The 20,675-nt window shown below is 48.3% G+C and overlaps 1 protein-coding gene across 2 annotated transcripts in view; it reads left to right on the top strand.

The window, feature by feature from the left end:
- The window catches only part of foxp1b (forkhead box P1b), a 205,659-nt gene that overhangs the window by 168,175 nt on the left and 16,809 nt on the right, over window positions 1-20,675 (top strand). For both annotated transcript variants that reach the window (XM_056606125.1, XM_056606126.1), the window contains 2 exons: window positions 17,166-17,303; window positions 18,182-18,277. In XM_056606125.1, the coding sequence (XP_056462100.1) occupies window positions 17,166-17,303; window positions 18,182-18,277 (234 nt within the window). The remainder of the gene's footprint in view (window positions 1-17,165; window positions 17,304-18,181; window positions 18,278-20,675) is intronic.

The following is a 20,675-nucleotide window of genomic DNA, read 5'->3' as shown; positions in this document are numbered from 1 at the left end:
CCCCCATTAGTCATGTCACTGGTACCGGGGGGAGGTGTGCAGACAAGCCAGGGGGGGTTCGCTGAGTGTGCACGTAGACTGTGGTGCGGCCGATGAAGGCTTTGGTTGAGGTCTGACCTGTGATCTTAGACCAAATGTTGGTTTGAGTTAGGTCTCACAGGGACTAGATCTGATCTTCGGTGGACCTATGTGTGATATAGATCTGATGTATGATCTTGGTTCGAACTAGTTCTGAACCAGATCTGGTGTAGGACTAGTCTAGGACTGATCGTGGTCTAGATCTAGTCTAGGTCTGATTGGTGTATTTTGTTCAACAGAACATACAGGAGGTACAGAAGTGTGTCCCTCAACCGATCAACCTGCTATAGAAGGAAGAGGTTATCAAGATGTTCTTGCCAATGCTTGTCATGACTTTTTTCATGACATTTAGGTTTTTTCTTTTCCTTTTGTGTTTTCTCTTCCTTTTGTGTTTACATCAAATTGAAATCCAGGACAACCTTGTGAGCATGAATGGTCAGGTCAGGAAAATAATATCCTGCCTGTTTGTCTGATAAAAGCAGGGCATGCTCTACCAACGCCTCCTATAGATAGAACACTAACATATATATACACCACACACGCAAACACACATACACATTTTCGCAGATTATCTATATTTTCATTATTCCTTCCTGACATTTCCTGGTCTAAAAGGTATATGGCGGTATTTGTGTAAAATAAATGCATTCAAGCTGGGCTTCCGGTGATAGAAGTCATTGATGCATGTATGCTATTGTCTAGCCGACGCTTGGTGACTCATATGCTTGTTGGTTTAAATACGTTTGAGCCATAGAATAATGAATAGATAGAAAACAAAAGTCTGTCCTCAATCGATATTTTTCCAAATATTGAGAGCTCAAGGATGTCTGCATCGCTTTCACTAATGTACAAATATGGAAAATTTGTTTAACCTGTGTGATATATAGTCGATGTGTATTACAATCACACAGCAGCTTCACTGGCCATGCAGTTTTGATCTGCTTTTCACTGTTGTAGAGCTAGCGGGATATACTGTACATGTAAACTGATTTTCATTTTCACACATTTTGAAATGTGAGACATATCCTTTTGAGCATTTGAGTCAGGCTATTGTTTAGTGCAGGGTACGTTGTAGTTTGCCTGTTGTGCAGAAACACTGACCATGTCCCCATAGAGGGGAGTGCTGCTGCCTGATTGCCTGCTGGGCAGGTACCCAGCGATACGGTATCGGTGATCAAGTCTTCAGTTCCCACATTTCAGATCGCTGTCGTTCATAGCGTAATACTTGTTGAATATCAAATATCTTTCCCACTTAAAAAATTAACCTACTTTCAAATGACATTAGCCACCATTAAGATGTGTAGGCAAGGCACACACATACTTGGTCTCAAGCAATCTGTCTGATTGGCCATTTACAGAATCGTTTTTTATCCTCATCCTATAGAGTCCTTTTTGGGTAACGGCAGAGAATATACACAGTGTAACATCATCTCTACAGTGTTGAAATAAACAGTAACACACAGCTGGATACAGCTTTATGAACTCTGGGAGGGTGGTAGGTGTTGCCCTTTCCCATGTTGGTGTATTTTAGTCACTTTATACTTTCAACATAATTTTCATGGAAACACATTTCTAAGACCACACTTTACTTGGAACTCTATTTATTTTATTTTAGTCCCCTTTTCTAATGGATTTTATTATGTGCGCAGTTACAGGTTATTAATAAGGGATGTTTAATGAATATATCATTTCGGAACCGCATTGATGGAGGCTTTCATGCCCGCACCCCATAATTCATGTCATTGTGCGTGTGTGTGTGTGTGTGCTTCCGCGTGTGTGCGCATTCATGTGTTGCATGTATGCCGGGTGGGTTTGTGTGTGTGATTCTCTGAGGGAGACTTCATCCTCTTTGTAAGTAAAAGGTCTGAAGGTAATGAATTCTCCTTGTGACAAGCGTGTTGCTCTGAGCCGATAACATCTGTCAGGAATGATCAACACATCACGGAGCGTCCCGGGTCCGCGCAGAGACCCCGGGATAAAAGGCCCCGTCTCCCTCCCTGAGCTTGTTTTCCTTGTCATCCCTGGAAACATGGATCATGCTTGTGTGCTCCACCGTAGATCACAACCAGGTTTTGGGATAATCCCGTCATGATGAGGTCATCCATTAAAATTTGTCATGTTGTGATGTTGTTATTTTTTTTGGTTCCCCGTCGCATCCTCCAGCCAAGACGATGGCTCCCCGCTCGCTTCAGCCCTAATGCTCCGAGCCACGGCACTGTCACTTCTCTAACCCCCCCGCCTCCCCCCGCCCCTCCCCTCCCCACAGCCCCCCCTCCTCTCTTCTCACTGCCTCATTCTTTTTCATTTGGATCCCTGATGTTTCCCTTCAAGCACTGCATCCATCACCTCCCCTCACTGAACCACCCCCTCAGAACCCCCTGCCAGACGACACACACGCACACGCACGCGCACGCGCGCACACACACACACACACACACACACACACACACACACACACACACACACACACACACACACACACACACACACACACACACACACACACCGTCACAGATACACACCTTCATTCTCTCCTCCTCACCCACCCAGCCTCTCAGAATCCATCGCTAAAGACTCACCCGGAAACCACGCACACACTCCAACACGTTGGCACAGAGGCACACACTCTAATCTAAAGAAATGTATGATGGTCCTCCGGCATTCTATCTCAACGCGAGCCATGTGATTCGGGCGCACTGTAGGCAGGAGGGTCAGCGTTTGGCCGATAGAGAGGGGTGAGGGACAGCAATGGTAGCGGCACGCAAGGTGCGTAGTATAGACAAGGGACATGTTTAAAGGGTTTGAATGTTGGTATCTTAGAAGTTCAATTTACATCTCCGCCTCAGCAAAATACCCCCCTCACATCATCGATGTGGAAGAGAAGTTCAGTACTTCATTTTTCCTCCCACTTCATTCTAGGTTGGTGTATGGTAAGGTCATTTACGTTACCAAAATGTCTAGGCTGGTCCCCGTAGGATGTTGTAGTCTATACAGCCAGTAATCATGAAGTCACCTTAAAGAAAACAATGTTTTTTCTGTGTTGTGTAAAAATATTATTTTCCTGCTTTATAGTTTTTCTTATTCATGTGCAAATCTACGAAGCTTGATTCCAAAAAAAACTGTTTGAAATAATTCCTGTTCAAAATGCTGTTACAATGCACGATAATGCCCTTAACAAAGGAAAGGTGCTATCAAATTGAAACTATCAAACAAACATAAACTGCCAACAACCTTCATAACAGCATTATGTAACCACGTGTTGTTGTGTACAACATTCAGGGCTCTATGCACTTCAATATTTGTTATCATAGAGAACGGAAATTAAACGGCACAATAGCAATAACATGTCTTAAGACACGGGCCCCCACCTCCAGAAACTAATTATGTTGTTGTTAAAGCCTGGAAAATATTTTTCGTTTTGACAGGGGAAAAAAAGAAAACCAACACATTAGTGGGGAACACTTGGAGGGACGAGATTCTGTGTTTGCTGGCATGCATCACGCATCAGGAAATATTTTGTACAGGCTTCATGTGCTGGCTCCACACTTTGCTCACAACTGCAGGGGTTAGCTCAACCCCAACTTGAGCTGTTTGGTTCCCTCATTTAGCAACGAATATATAAACAAAATCTCAAATTGCTTCACGGTAGAAAGCCCTGACCAGTTAAACCTTGAAGAGTAATAATCAGTCGATTTCAATCCATAAAACATTGACTAGGAACATGCTTTGTGGTAATATAATCATAGTGGTAATAATGCAAATGGAATTCATTTAGAATTTAGCCTTGCCAGGACGCAGTGCAGATTGGGCAGCTCAGTGAACAAAGCTTTCTTTAAAGCTGTCCATTGGACACAGTGGAACAGCAACAGTGGCCAAACGACTTTCTTATGGTGCCTTCTAACGGAGAGACCGTCGCAAGGCTCATCGTTGCTGTTATACCACTTAACAATTTGACCGTTTAGTCAAGACTTTATCCTAAGCATCTCAAGGAGGGACATCCTAGCGATGACGCCAACTTTCCACCTAGTTTAGAGTGTGTATTGGGGGGGGGGGGGGGGGGGGTACTGTTACCGGGGGCTGTTATTGCTGATATCTCTGTCTTCATGTTGTCCCTGTACTGTAAGAAGCAGCTGTTATTTGCCTAGGAGACCCACCTGTCCCTGGGCTTCGGTGGGTAAACAATGATTTACCTGCCGCGCACAAGCACCAACAGACCCTGTTTGCCCACCGCAAAGGCTTGCAGGTCGCCGGTTCCTTCTCAAGATGAGATAAGTGTCCTGGTGACCTCTGAACCCATCCCGCCCCACTATCTCTTGACTCCTCCCCTTTCTTCGTCTTCTCTTTCTTCTCTCCATCACCATTACGACATAGACGACGAGGCTTTCAACTGCCTGTGTGTGTGTGTGTGTGTGTGTGTACGCGCGCACGTGTGCATGTATGAGTGGCTGTTGACGCCCTTGGCTTTGTGTGTGTGTATGCATCGTTACATGTGTGTGAGTTGTCACGTGCACATTCAGCACGGCTGTGTAATCGGAGCCGACGGCGTTATCTTTAGCCGCGAGCGTCGGCCTGAGCCCAGACATGAACTCAACACTGTAGCCGTGTTTGAGTCAGGCAGGAAGCAGCGGTGGCGCTGCATAATAACACCATCCTCACTCTCGTGCTCACTCTGGCTCTCTCTGTCTCTCTCTCTTTCTTTCTCTCTCTCTCTCTGTCTCTCTCTCTCTGTCTCTCTGTCTCTCTCTCTCTCTCTCTCTCTCTCTGTCTCTCTCTCTCTCTCTCTCTCTCTCTCTCTGTCTCTCTGTCTCTCTCTCTCTCTCTCTCTCTCTCTCTCTCTCTCTCTCTCTCTCTCTCTCTCTGTGTCTGTCTCTATCTCTTTCTTTCTCTCTCTCTCTATCTCTGTCTCTCACACTGGTTTTCTCTCTTTCTTTATTGCTCTTCGTCTACTCTCTCATTGTCTCTCTCTAGCTCTCTCTCACCCTCACACTCTCTCCTCACTCTTGTTTTCGTTCTCTCTCCTCTTTGATTCTCCCTCTCCCAACCATCTCACTGGGACACATTGATGGTTCAACCAGAAGATCAACCACTCTGTGTGTGCGTTCACGTATGTGAACGTGTGTGTGTGTGTGTTATGTGTAGAAGGTGAATGTAGCAAGATTGTATTGCTTCAATGCGTGTGTTTCTGCGTACGTGTGATCATGTGTGCCCTCACACGCTATGGTTCTTGCCTGAGAGAGAGAGAGAGAGAGAGAGAGAGAGAGAGAGAGAGAGAGGGGGGGGGAGTGTGTGTGTGTGTGTGTGTGTGTGTGTGTGTGTGTGTGTGTGTGTGTGTGTGTGTGTGTGTGTGTGTGTGTGTGTGTGAGGACAGGTGTGTGTGTGTGTGTGTGTGTGTGTGTGTGTGTGTGTGTGTGTGTGTGCTAAATTTATCATGAGGCCTTTGGGAGCGTTGAAATGAGAACAGTGGCCTATTACTGCTAAGAAGGTGTTTTATTGAGAATATTCCGACATCCCACCCCTGGGAGCGGGTCCCGGGAAGAGAATGTGGCCATAGACTAGACCTGTTTGTGTGCGTGTGTGCGTGTGTGTGTGTGTGTGTGTGTGTGTGTGTGTGTGTGTGTGTGTGTGTGTGTGTGTGTGTGTGTGTGTGTGTGTGTGTGTGTGTGTGTGTGTTTCAGTGTCTGTCTTTCTTAAGTGTGCCTGTGTGTCTAATACTGTATTTGTGTGTTTGAGCAATATGTGTGGTGTGTGTGTGTTTGCTTTACAGTATGTATGAATGGTTGTGTGTGTGTGTGTGTATGATATATATAGGTGTGTAAGTGTGTATGTAGTGTGTATGTGTACCATAAGTGCAGTAAATTGAGACACTGTAAGTGTTTGTGCGCGTGTTCCTTTTGTTTTGCGTGTGAGCCATCAGAGTATGTCAAGACAAAAAGGAGAGGACCCCCTTTACCCCCCGAGCCCACTTAATTATTCACCGCAATATGTATTGAAATTGTCACTTTTGACACTTGAGCCGTCCCCCGTCAATCTTTGATGTATTATTTATTTGATGTATTATTTATTTCATATAGGTCACGGGGCTGGGCGGCCAGTCTGAGCTGGTTATTTGCAGCTGATGGGGGAGCTAGTTGGGCTGCCTCACTGTTTATTTTACCAGTGCATTCGCAGACTGGAATGCCTCCCATTTACATTCCTCCATCCGCGGCCAAGAGAGGTTTAGCTCTTTCTTTACGGCTGTCGAGATGTGCTGAACCCTTCTAGTCCACTCTTGTGTATGCGTGTATGTGTGATGTATGTGTTTGTGTCCCTGTGTGTGTGTGTGCGTGTGTGTTTGAGTGTGTGTGTGTGTGTGTGCGTGTGTGTGTGTGTGTTTTATTGTCTCTAACAAACACAAGGTGATGACTCTTTTGGCTAATTCATGACCGGTCTTTTATAGGAAACGTTTAGTTTTCCGGGAGTTTGTTGATATGCAAACTGCCTCCGAAATGCTGTCCCAAAAAGGAAATAAATATGTGTTAAGCCATAGGCTGTATGCATAAGCAGCCCCCCCTCCCCATCCCCCTTCTCAACTGCCACTTTTGCCAATTCACCAGTAGGTGGCAGGCTTCCGTTTCCACCCCATGTGTGTGTATTTGTTCTTCTCTCTCTCTCTCTCTCTCTCTCTCTCTCTCTCTCTCTCTCTCTCTCTCTCTCTCTCTCTCTCTCTCTCTCTCTCTCTCTCTGCTGTCTCCTCTGCCCTGGCTGGGGGAGCACATGGGTGTTGGAGCGTGTCATCGCAGCTAATTGCACGCGTTGGGCCGGCGCTGGAACGGAGTGCGCTGGTAGCCGGCCCGCCGTGCTGTTAGCTGTTAGCATGTGGTTACAATCTTTCTTCCTTTTTCCTTTTTTTCTCTTTTTAGTTTGACTCTGCCCAATCGCAAGGCTGAATGTGAAGGTGTCTCCTTTTCTTCAATTGTGTGTCTACATTATGTGGTTGTTTTTTAGAGCCGAGAAGAAATTTGTATAAAGTGAAAACACGCTGCATTGCATTGAGTTTCCTGTGGTGTGTTTGTATACACGTGTACACAGACAATTAGCAAAGGAACAAATACCCCAAGACAAACGCCTTTTCTTTCTTTAATATCGACTGTTTTATCAGAAAATAAAAGGAAAACGAAAGGAAAAGACTAACTTCGCTAATGGCTATTGTCTGCCGCCGGGAAAAAAACAACAACAAAAGAAATAAACATACAGAAGTCGGCGTAAACAAACTACAAAGTGCCTTGATTGTTTTCCGCGTTTGTTGCCCAGGGAATGAGAAATGAGTGGAGCCCTTTGTGGCAGCATTGTAAACAACAGCGTTTAGCGGGACAATAAAGGGGACTGATAGAGGAGCTGGCTTTCTCTCTGTTCCTTCCGCTGCATGGCTGTGTTTACTTATCTGTTGTTTAATTAAACGGCCTCCTTTCTTTGGGCCGCCATTGTTTCAGCCGCCCGTCGCAGGTCAGAGGGTTAACAGCCGTCAACGGTGGCAACTGTTTCTCTCTTTTCCTTTTTTCTTTTTTTTAAAGAGGCCCCCCCCCCCTCGCACAAAGGCACGGGTTCACCTGCAGCTCGAGCCTCCCCCCTCTCCCTGTATCCCCTACTTACCCCCCCCCCCCATTGTGTGGCCTCATTTGAATTGATTATGTTTAGAGGGACGGCTTGTGATTGGTGGGAGGAGGGCGTGGTTGATTGGATAGTTTGGTGTCTTGTCAGCCGGGGAGCAACCTCGCGCGTGCAATCTGTCTGTATCCCCAGGAAGGAGACACACACCACACTACACCACAACACGCGGCACGGACCAGCTCAGCGTAACAGCGTCAGCCCCTGCTCCCTCTCTCTCTCTCTCTCTCTCTCTCTCTCTCTCTCTCTCGCTATCCCACACTCTCTCTCTCTCCCGCTCTCGCACGCCCGCCTCTCCTTCCCCTCCCTCCCTCTCTCTCTCGCTCACTCTTCCGCTCGCTCTCTCTCTCTCTCCCTCTCGTGCGCGTTCTCCCTGGTTGTTCGACTCTCTCCGCTCTGCTTCACACTCTGCACCACGCGGGCCAGCTCTCTGTTTACCCTGCCAGCTAAATGGAGTTTGTCAGGTTCGTCAATATGATTGATTCCGTGATTCTTTTCCCTCTCTTCTCCTTCTTCCCCTTGTTGTGCTCTTCCTTCTCCTCTGTGTGTGTCTGTGTTTGTGTGTGTGCCCACGTGTATCTGTGTTTGTGTGTGCGTGTGTGTGTGTGTGTTGACGGTGGTGCGTGTGTTTGGGAGTCAGTAGGGAAAATAATAACCACCATTTGATGGTTTAATTTGAACAGGGAAAAGGGAAGAAGAGCTGGTTTGTTGTGGAGGGTCTTTTGTTTTGGTGGCGGTGGTCTTAATTTAACCATGCTGCCGGTGTTGCAGGACTCTGTCTGCTGGGGGTGTGTTTGACAGTACACTGGCTGATTCTGGCTGCCATGTGCCATCCTACAGAAAGCAATAGTATTAAACTGCTTCACTAGTGTGTGTGTGTGTGTGTGTGTGTCTGTTTGTGTTTTTATGTATTAACTCGCACCTGTTTATTTCTGTTCCAACTTTCGAACCCTGAGCTGTTTTTTATTTTAGCTGGGTTATTTTTTCTCTTCTTTTCTGTTTGTGCCGTGAGTCGCCCGGCTCGCGCAACCGGTAAAAGTATTTGCAAGTTGTTGACGGCCCATTTTCGGCGTGTTTGTTCAGTTTTGTTTACTTTGTTGAGACTGAGCTAACCAGTTAAGCAGGATCCTGCACTGCTGTCTGTTCATGTGTGTGTGTGTGTGTGTGTGTGTGTGTGTGCTTGTGTGTGTGTTTTTAATGTGTGTGTGTGTTTAGTATGTGTGTTGTTTGAATTATGGAAAGTTGAAGGAAATCCAGTGGACAAGGGATGTCTTCTCATTGGCTTCCCGCGGCTGCGTGTTGATGTGTTCTGATATTTAACCTGTAGCCAGTCAGCCGTGCACACTCCCCGCACACGAGCAGCGTGTTTGTAGTCCCTCTGAAGAGACTCCCGGCTCACCTTCCCACTCTAACTTTCTCACAGAACGCTTTGGTCCATTATCACCGGTTTTTGTTCTACTTCCACTTGTGTGTTCCACTTGTGTGTGGTGTTCGAAAACTAGTGGTGTTGGTTTTAAATTGTCGTCGTTATTATTCTTATTCTTAGTTAGATTTTATTTATTTTTTGGCTCGTGGCTGCACCCTTGCCGCCGCTGCACCGTCACGTCAAGATTTAACGCGGATGGATGTACGTCTCTATTTTTGACACCGTCACCAGCAGGCCACGTTAGAAAGAACCCGTCATTCCTGATGTCAGCACCCATATCGTCCTGACAAGTAAGGGAGTGTGTGTGCATGTGTCCGTGTGTATGGCCGGATGCGTATGTGTCCGTGTGTGTGTGTGTGTGCAAGCGTGATTAAGTGTAAATCTTTATGGTTCTCTTAGCTACTGATGGCTAGTTTAGTTCCTATTAAGCAGTGTTTACCACAGAACACTGCATTTGCTTCACTTCATTAAATGGAACAGACATAATCTGCTCTGTTTTATACTGTATTTATTATAAAATATTTATTTTGTAAAAGATTTTGTAAAAATTCAAGAAATGTCCTTTTATGACAAAATGTAGGAAAAAACATCTTCAGTTTTTCACGTGTTGTGAACGGATTCGGAGCACTCAGCGGTAACTTTTAATCGACGGTCGTATTTTATTTTAGAGTGTTATTTCAGTGGAGTGTAAGGGGATAGGGTTATGGCATCCTAGCCTTAGAGAGAGAGGGAGAGAGAGAGAGAGAGAGCGAGAGAGAGCGAGCCAGACACACAGATGTAGGTAACATGTGTGTGGTGGAGGAGAAGAGAGAGGAGTGGATCCCAGGCAGAGGCCCTCGGTCGCTGCCCCACAGCTGGGCCGGTCGTGGAGGCTTTGCCTCCGTGTCTGGACCAACCCGAGTGGGAGCTGATTGGCTTGGCAGTTTGTAATCAAAGTTGATTTATTGTTCATTAGTACTACATTAGCTTCGTTCAGACGCCGGGGGTGGGGGGGGTGCTGCCAGCTATGTCAAAGCTATGGGGGCTGCCAGCACCTGTCATCTCTAAACCATGACATAGTCAACCAGAGGACCGCCCCACCAGCCTGTGCCCAGAGACAGAGAGGTGGAAGGTTGGGGGTGTGGGGTGGAGAGGGAGGGAGGGGGGGGGGGGGGACACTCGTAGGAGACGAACCCCTGTGCTCCCTGGGATCTCCTTCAGGAGAGGCGGCCGCCGGGAGTGGAGTGGGAGAAAGTTGAGCAAGTGAGGCCGGCGAGGCTCCAGCTGCTCTGTGCTAATGCGCTCCGACCCTACGAAACGTGTTTCTACATGAAAACAGCTTTCACTGGGAATTATGTTTCACAGCGCCCGCTTTGGTGCTGTGTGTGTGTGTGTGTGTGTGTGTGTGTGTGTGTGTGTGTGTGTGTGTGTGTGTGTGTGTGTGTGTGTGTGTGTGTGTGTGTGTGTGTGTGTGTGTGTGTGTAAGTGTGTGTGTGTGTGTGAGACTCCTGCAAATAAACTCGCTCTACATCTAAAGTGGGTTTCAAAGGAGTTCAATAAAAGAGTATGATTACCGAGGATGTTAAATATCCCTCCGTGTGGACTAGATTGTGCGTGTGTGTGTGTGTGTGCGATACACGGCTGCTTATTAAATATGTAGCTATTGACAATCAGCCCTGGGAGACAAAGTGAGTAACCAGTATATGGGGTGGATTAAAGAAGAAGCTGTTTGCGGGGCTGTATGTTTCCTGAGTCCTCTCCCCGGGCCAACTTCTCCCGACTGTCCTGTAATCCAGCTGTTAACGGTTGGGCGATTTGGACTGTTTAATTATTGACTCTCTAGTTTGTGGGAGACAGAAAAGACAATACGGATGAGTGTGAAAAGGCAAATTCAATTTGTGAATTTGTGACCCCCACACCAAACATCACCTCCCGAAACCCCCTCACACTTTCCCCCATTGTCTGCCGTCATGGAAACAAGGATTAGGAAAAAGGCTTTGCCGGTGTGAAAGAATGGAAGCAATCCACATGCGGACGTGTCTCTTGCTATTGTCTTTCACAGCGCTTTTATTTTGAAAGAGGGGGTTGGGGAAGGGTGCGATCCTAATCAGATCCCAACTGACTCACAAATAATGCTGCTGCACCTATAGGTGAGTAGCGTTGCGTAACAGCCCTGAGCTGGTTAATCATAAATCAGTAGAGGGAGAGACACTGGTCCCAATCAACAGCTTTCGCTTGTGTTGGGCCTTGGAAAAGTGTGTGTGTGTGTGTGTGTGTGTGTGTGTGTGTGTGTGTGTGTGTGTGTGTGTGTGTGTGTGTGTGTGTGTGTGTGTGTGTGTGTGTGTGTGTGTGTGTGTGTGTCGTGGTTTGTTTAGTAGGGTGCGGCCGTTAAATGTTAAAAAGAATAACGCGATGCATATGTCAAGTCTGCCATATGCAAACAGGCAGAGGAATCTTATAATTTTTTTGCTTACATAGTTTAGTTTTATACTTATTTTCAAGTAATTACATTTTTTAATGTCAAAAAGCATAAAACAAACATATTAGAACACAAATATAATTTTACTTAGATCCCAAATTAATATTTTTCAAGCATACCTCAAGTGTATTGTAATTCAATATATATACTACAATATCTGAGTAGTTCAGTCTGTGCGTGTGGTTGTGTGTGAACGTGGGCACCTGTAATAGCGTCCATCTCGAGTGTGGGAACGGCGCGGTGCATGTGAGCCCAGCTGTTATTGTTGGGCCGAGAGCATCGCTCACTTCACTGCAAAGTTTGTTTGTTTAAACCCGACACCGGGTCCAGCTCCGCAAGAACCTATTTGTTTGTAGTTTAAAAGTTAATTAAAATGCAATCTCGGCTTTTGTTTTTACAGTTGCACTGAATCACTCCAGCATGCATGTGCCATTGTGTGTGTGTGTGGGGGGGGGGGGGGGGGGGGAGGGGAGAGAGGGGGAATGCGACTGATCAATGTGTTTATGCGAGATGTAAACAAGTTTTAAAAATGGCTAAATGCGGGGGCTGGAGAGGGGAATTCATGAGGTCCTCAAAGCCTCAGTGATGGACGGATGGGTCTCTGCTGGGTTAAAAACTAATTATGCTGTTTAAATATATCTGAAAAATTTATAGAATTTAATGGATACTAGTTTTGGATGGCAGTTTTGATAATAGAAAAAACAGACAAATTATTATTTATTTATCACAATGACCATTAATATTCGTTGCTATAGGTTGTTAGCATTTGCTGTTTATGAATGTCACTATTAATACAAGTGGTATTATTAGTTATTTGTTGCTAATCATTGGTGTTATCAGAAGTATTACTATTTGTTATTTGTCGTTCCTCAGTATTATTTGCGTTATTATTTGTTAGTGTTTATCATAATAACAGTATTTTTTATCTTCATATTGCTATTCCAAGCTACCATGATACCGTGTGTCTCAGTGAGTGCTTCTGAGTGATGCAGTCAGAAGGTGGGGAGGCTCCGGTTAGGGGCGAGAGATGGAGCAGGATCAGGGCCGAGAGATGGAGCAGGCTCAGGTATAGGGGGGAGAGATGGAGCAGGATCAGGTATAGGGGGGAGAGATGGATCAGGATCAGGTATAGGGCCGAGAGATGGAGCAGGATCAGGTATAGGGGGGAGAGATGGATCAGGATCAGGTATAGGGGGGAGAGATGGAGCAGGCTCAGGTATAGGGGGGAGAGATGGAGCAGGATCAGGTATAGGGGGGAGAGATGTAGCGGGTCTCCCCCGTGTGGAGGAGGCTCCGGTATAGGGGGGAGGGATGGACGGGATCGCCACGCTCCTCTCACGCCAAGGTGGGGCATCAAACACCGGGCCTCCCATCGCTCCTCTCCAGGGCTCGTTAGCTTTGTTCTTTTCCATTCCATTTGATGCCTCTATACACACACACACACACACACACACACACACACACACACACACACACACACACACACACACACACACACACACACACACACACACACACACACGTAGACAAACTTAACAAAACTGAAAAAATATGGCGTTCCCAACCCATGGAGTGTGGATATAAATAGTGGTTGTTCTTTGTCCGTATTTCTTCCTTTCTTCTTTGCTGTTTTGCATGCCGCCCCCCCCCCCCCCCCCCCCCCCTGCGCCGCCCCCCTCCCTCAGTGTCTCAGGCCGGGCTCGCTGTCCGCTGACGCCGGCGTCTTTGCCCCCTTGGTTTCCGTTTCATCTAATTGTCTGGGTGTTCTGTGTGTCGGAGGAGAAGGGGCTGGCGGGGGGGGTTGCCCGTTTGAATCCTGGTCCCTCTCCCCTCCCGGGTGGTGACCCCTGACTGGGGGGGGTAATGGGGCAGGGAGTGGGGGTCTGAACGGGTGCCAGGGGTGCATCTTCATTAGCTGCAGGGCTCTTGTGCAGTCGTTGGTTTTGGTGGTTGTTGGATATTCAGGCCGTGTTATCTTACCAGAATGTCTGTTTGTATCTGATCTGCCGATGCTATTTGTGTGTGTGTACGTCTGTCTGAGCAAGTGCAATATTTTTCATATTATTTTATCTATACGCTTGTATTTAAAAGTAAATTTTATTCATCAAGTAAAACGTGTAAATATGAATTGAGCAGTTCTTTTGGAATACATTTCAATGAAAATTGGGAGAACATTTTTATAAAATGCACAGAGGATGCATTCCTACTAGTATATCAATGTAGAGGTGGTGTTACATTCCTCCACTTCAATCTACTTTGTGCTAAATACTATTTGCATTTCCACTGTAAAGTACAGTGCATTGCATATGTTAAGGTGTGTGTGTGTGTGTGTGTGTGTGTGTGTGTGTGTGTGTGTGTGTGTGCGTGTGCGCACTGCACCAGGTACAGTACATTGCCTCCGGTCAGTGTGCAGCGGTTGGAGGATGTTCCAGTTCTGGGGGTTTGTGTATGATACGCAGTCTCAGAACGCCGCCGCCTCGACACCTCCCTGAAAGCTCATCAACGTCAGCTATCCCTGGCATGCCCAGAATGTCCTCTTCCTTTTGAACACGGCCCCCCTGATATCGATCGGCCAGGGAGCGGGGTGAACCACAACCCTGTTCGATTCCCCCGCCTTCCTCTTCAGGTGATAAAGTGTGGTTCCCGCTGTGTTTCCTTCGAGGGGGGCGTTAGGATGTTATCCCGCGGAGCATTGCGGCGGGCGGCCCTTGCGTCGCAGCGGTAGGAAGGAGACGCCAGGGGTGGTTTCATTCATTTAAAGAGCTCCCTCACGCCTTGATCCTACACAACCCTCAGCGCTACCACACATACACACACTCACACAAACACACACTTATATAGGAAACACACACACACACACACACACACACACACACACACACACACACACACACACACACACACACACACACACACACACACACACACACAGACACACACACACACACACACACATACAGACATTCACTCTATACACAGACCCACACATATTTAAATAAAGACACACACACACTCTCACATACAGATACATACAGTCAAACACACAGGTATAAACACACTTAAATACAGGCACTCTCTTTCACACACACACACACACAGAGTCTTAGGCTGATGTTAGCTCCTTAAGCGCAGGATTAAATGCTAGTAGTTACGTTGATCAATAGGTTAAGAAGCGTACAATCCCTCTTGCAGCTAATGACCTCAGTAGTAATGGGTAATAAAATGGAGGGCTGTAATAGCCTCTTGCTGGGTCTGTGCAGAGAGGAAGCTGTTGTCGCTGTAGTTACCAGCCAGCCAGACTTCCGTAACGAGGCAAGGTGTAAAGCGTTTGACGGAAATAGACCCAAGGTGTAAAAGAGAAAAAAAAAATAGACGCTTTAATTGGACCAAAAGCTTGAATAAAAACTCCCTCTCTTTTATTTGTGATGAAGTTGAGCTATGCCCGTGCGTAAAGCACGGCTATTAATTTTAGCTCCTCTCTATTCATCCTGCCGGACAGATGCAACATCAAAGCAACACGATAAAGAGGATTTTATTTATAGAAAGCTGAATTTCCAAGCGTAACTTCAGCGCTGAGGAAAAAAATAGAGCATGTCCAATGTGGATGTAGATTGTCAATGCACATACGGGAATAGTTTTATTTATTTAATACGTGATATTGACCAACACGCATACTTGTCCTCCATGTGTCTGTTTGTGTGTGCATTTTAACGTGGCCATCTTTATATTACATCTCTGTGTGGAGAAATTGATTGGCAAAACTATAAAATAATAAAATGCAAATGTCAGGACAAGCCTTGAAGATGTGTGTGCGTGTGTGTGTGTGTGTGTGTGTGTGTGTGTCTGTGTGTGTGTCTGTGTGTGTGTGTGTGTGTGAGTGTGTGTGTGTGTTGGCGGGCGAGCCTGCGTCTCACTGGGGCGACGATGTCGTCATGTTGGACGTTAACCGGCATCGAGGAGGGAAGCCAGGCTGTCCTCAGTATGACATCACAGGCCTCCGCCTCCTTCGCCTCTCCTCCTCCTCCTCCTCCTCATCCTCTCCTCCTCCTCCTCTGCTCCTATCTTCCCCTGCGCCTGCTCCTTCTCCTCTCCTCCCTCTCCTCCTCCTCCTCCTCCTCCTCTGCTCCTCTCCTCCTTCACGACCCTCTGCTCTGTGTTTGATTCATAACAGCTAAATTGAAGTAAATAAACAATTCAAAAGGGGGCGTGCGTGCATGTGTGTGCACGCGCGTGTGTGTTTGTCCGTGCGTGTGTGTGCGGGGTAGTAGTCATTACCGCCGCTGCCTCCACACAATTTGGACAACCTTGGCGCGGACGGACTGTCACCCTTAACGTCCGCTGGCCTCCTGCTCACCCATCACCCCCCCGCCAGACACCCAGCAGCCATTATTAACACAGAGGAACACACACACACGCAGACACACGAGCAGCGGTACGGGCGTGCGCGTCCGCCCCGCGCTGACGGGGCCTTCCATGCGCAGCGTGGCGTCTAAACATCTCGGAGCGCTCGCCGCTCTCCGGTTCAGCCGAGCCGCCGTGTGTCAGCCGCCTCGGTGGAACAGAGGGGGGAGAGGGGGGCTTTTTAATGGTATCACACGTCACGGGGGCTGAGTGGCAGCGGTGGCAGACGACACACACTCTGGAACAGTCGCACGCCGCCGCCGCCACCAATGTCGACAATTAAGGCGCCCCGGCAAAACCGGGAGGCTCTGTTGGGTGTCACAACAAATCACTTGTTTTGTTTTTTTGGACTTGGCTTGCGTCGTGTTCCGTGCGCACACACACCTTTTTCTTTTCTTTTCACGGGCAGCAGGGACTTGAGGAGTGTGCGCTTGTCTAGCTGTGCCGGTCATGCCCCCCCCCCCCCCCCCCCCCCTCCTGTTGGGAGCATGGTGTCGCCACCGTTAATGGATGGCAGTTGACAGCGTTTCCAATGACATCCTCTCTCATCATGTAACCTGTGTGTAGAGAGAGAGAGACAGAGACCCTCAGCATTTTGGAGATGTGTGTGTGTGTGTGTGTGTGTGTGTGTGTGTGTGTGTGTGTGTGTGTGTGTGTGTGTGTGTGTGTGTGTGTGTGTGTGTGTGTGTGTGTGTGTGTGTGTGTGTGTGTGTGTGTGTGTGTGTGTGTGACGGTATATTATTCCAGAGCCCGGAGGGTGCGTAATGCGTTTGAGTTGTGTCATTTTTGCAGTGTTTTACGATTCGGAGCCCTGAACGTCATTGCTGCAGTCACATGTCTAACGTCCCCGTGAACATACCCTCGTGTTACCACCGTGGGACTCACTGCCTCTGTCTGTGCTTGTTTGTGTTTGGAGGTGTATCCATGTATCTGTGTGTACGTGTGTGTGTGTGTGTGTGTACGTTTTCTCTCTGAGGGGGCTGGCATGGAGCAGCATGCATCCCTAACAAGCTCAGTATTTTACAAAATAGGGCATTCTATTCTATTTTTCCACGGACCAACTTTAGAGGCTGGAGTCATGGAGTAAACGTAGTCCATGTGTATCCAATGTTCAACGGTTGTGTGTGTGTGTGTGTGTGTGTGCGTGTGTGTGTGTAGGTGCCAGCGTCCGCGGCTATGATGACACCCCAGGTGATCACCCCCCAGCAGATGCAGCAGATCCTCCAGCAGCAGGTCCTGAGCCCCCAGCAGCTCCAGGTCCTCCTGCAGCAGCAGCAGGCCCTCATGTTACAGCAGGTACACGCTCCTACACACCACACACACGCACGCATACACACACCAACACGCACACACACTGACACGCACGCACACGCGTTAACACACATACACACACCAACACGCTCCTACACCACACGCACACGCACGCATACACACACCAACACGCACATTCACTGACACACACGCACACGCGTTAACATGCATACACACACACACTGACACACGCGCCCACGCGTTAACACGCATACACACACCAACACGCTCCTACACCACACGCACACGCACACATACACACACCAACACGCACACACACTGACACACACGCACACGCGTTAACATGCATGCACACACACACTGACACACGCGTTAACACGCATACACACACCAACACGCACACACACTGACACACACGCACACGCGTTAACACGCATACACACACACTGACACACGCGCACACACATACACACACACTGATGCACACGGACACACATACACTGACACGCATGAGCAAGCTCACACACGCACCCTTACACACTTACACACACTGCAAGCTTAATACACAAAAATAAAGAAAAGAGTACTATGCGTAGAACACAAGAACATTTCCAAGATGACGCTAATTATAGGCTGATCTCTCAACAGACCGGCTGGAGGTGTTGATGCATTGTTAGTGAAAAGAATTATCTTTATCTTAGCTTAAGGTTTGTTTGCAAAGTGTGTGTTCTGACCCGACTTGTTTAAATCCCTCACGTGAAACTGAATTCAAACGTCAGAGTTATAACCAAGCCCAGGTATACGTTCCTTTATATGAGAAATGAAACAAAAGTTCACTGAAGTGTGTCCCGTTTGTGTGTGTGTGTGTGTGTGTGTGTGTGTGTGTGTGTGTGCATCTACAGCAGCAGCTCCAAGAGTTCTACAAGAAGCAGCAGGAACAGCTCCACATCCAGCTCCTCACACAGCCGCAGCATGGAGTTAGCAAGCACGGCAAAGAGGTAGGCTCACCGCGTCGCTGCGATCAGCCTCACGACACCGCCATCTCCAAACCACCAACTATTTACCATTTTACCATTAGCCAAAAAGGACTTATAAAGTGTTTAGATCAGCTGTTAGCTCAAGGTCTTAGGCCTTCGGCAGGCGTTGGGGTTTGGAAACAGACTACCAATAGGCCGGGGCGTCAAACACTAGCACCCCTAGATACACCCTTCAACTTGTATCCACTTCAACTGTGGTCCAGAATCACACTAAAGGTGGAGGATGGTGTAGAAGAGAGCGATAGAGGGTGGTGGAGAAGGCTCCCAGCTCTGTTGCCTGTGTTGCTCCGGCCCCCCCCCGCCCCTCCACTCCACCCATCCCCTTAGCTCGCTGTGCGGCGGCAAGGGGAGGGGAGGTTTCAGCTCAACGCGCGCTAATGACGGCTGGATCGGGGCTTCTCCCTCCGCCGCTGTGGACAAAGGAGATGATTACCGGGCGGTCAAAGCCAGTTCAAACTCTGGGAAACTCTTCCCTCCATTTCATTATTTATTTCCCCCCGTGGCGACCGGCGGTTTGGGTAGCAGAAGCAGCGCAAGTGTCGAGAGAACGAATCCCCCGCTAGATTAAAAGCAGATCCGCGCGCGCCATCGCAACTCGCGCACACCCACACACATACACACACACGCGTGTGTGTGTGCGTGTGTGTGCGTGTGTGTGTGTGTGTTTTTGCACACGACGCCGGCGCTCGCAACTTCAAAGTCACGGCTGGGCTAATTAATGAAGCGTGGTCTTGGGTTTGGACACGTAGCGGCTTGATGTTCCCATAAATCAGCGTGACGGGGCGACGCACGGCCCTCGAGATAGGCGCTGTCACCGGGACGCATCTGATGTAAACACCAGGGGAGGGGGGCAGAGAGGGGGCGAGGAGGTGCAATTGATCAGTTGAATGGAGCAGTGAAAAACGGATGGGGTGGGGGGGGGCGGGGGGAGCGAGCAGGAAAAAAAACTTTTGAAGCACATTATGTATGATCACAGGAAACAGATGGAGCCTCAAGAGGCCCTCCGTTCGCCGCTTCTGGCGTTATTTCTTCTCCTCCCTCTTTCTCTCCCGCTCTCAATGTCACTGTCTCTCAATGTTTCCCTCCCAATCTCTCCATTCTCGTCTCCCTCCCTCTCTGTCCCTCTCTCTCTCGCTCCCTCTCCATCATTGTCTCTCACTCCCTCCCCCATCTCCCTCTCTCAATCCTTCTCTTTCCCTCCTCTCCCTCCCTCTTCCCTTCCCTCTCTCCCTCCCTCTCCCTTCACTCTCTCTCCCTCTCCCTTTTTCCTTCTCTCTCTCCCTCCTTCTTCCCCTCTCTCGATGCTTCTCTCCCTCCCTCCCTCCCTATCTCCCTCCGTATCTCCCTCCTTCTTCCCCCTTCCTCCCTCTCTCTCTCCCTCCTTTCAGTAGCGTTTTTAGCAGCCATCAGAAGACAGAATAGGAATTATGCAGCGTCTCCCCTGTGGCTGGCAGACAATAGCCCCCTGGTGTTGCTTTGTGCTTCCTTTATTTTAAACACATCAAAATGTAGTTGTTTTTCTTCTCCCCTCCCTCCCCCCCCCCCCCCCCCAAAGATCTTTAACTTTATATTTGAAGCGTGACAATAAAGGCCTGCCAGCCCCATTCTTTATCACTTGTCAGCGACTGTATTCCCGTCTCCGGCGCGCCACTTCTCGTTAACCTCGTGTTTGGTGTGCCGGGTCCAGGGAGGTTGTGTTTTCTTCATGTGTCTCCATGCTGGGAGCGGGTAGGAGCTCCTGTCAGCTGATGGGACCAGAAGAAAGGATTCTGAGAGAGAGGGGGAGATTTAAATTAATTAGCAATGTCTCCCTCTTTTTTTCTCTTTTTCATAGGCAACCTCCAATTTTTGCTATTCCCTTCTTCCGACCCCCTGACATGCTGTCTATCTGCCTCTCTGTCTTTCTGCCTGTCTTTACGTCTTTCGGTGTGTTGCTGTCTCCTATCTTTCTGCCTTTCCATCCGTCCCATCTGTACGTCTGTCCGTTTCTCCGCCTTTCTGTCTGAAGGGAGGTTAACCCAGCGTCTCAGAATGTAAACGTGTCTAGCGTTCCCCCCTCTCTCTCTCTCTCTCTCCCTCGCTCATCCCCCGCCAGGCGGATCTCCAGAGGAGACCGGGTTGGAAACACAACCGTCAATACCGCATTGATCCTTATCACCTTTATTATTACCAATATTATCACCATTATTATTACCTTTATTAGGACGCCGTTGTGGAAGCGCTGTGTGGAAGTAAAGGTCCCTGGCGGCTCCACCCCGTTGACAGGGCGGGGGGGCGGGGGGGCAGGGGGGGGGGGGCTTTATCAGGGCTGTTTCAGCGGCATGGAGCAGCCGGCGGGGGTGACCTGGCAGACGCGCCG

Source organism: Gadus chalcogrammus, chromosome 13 (assembly GCF_026213295.1).
Source record: "Gadus chalcogrammus isolate NIFS_2021 chromosome 13, NIFS_Gcha_1.0, whole genome shotgun sequence".
Lineage (NCBI taxonomy): Eukaryota > Metazoa > Chordata > Actinopteri > Gadiformes > Gadidae > Gadus > Gadus chalcogrammus.
This window is presented reverse-complemented; position numbering and strand designations above follow the sequence as displayed.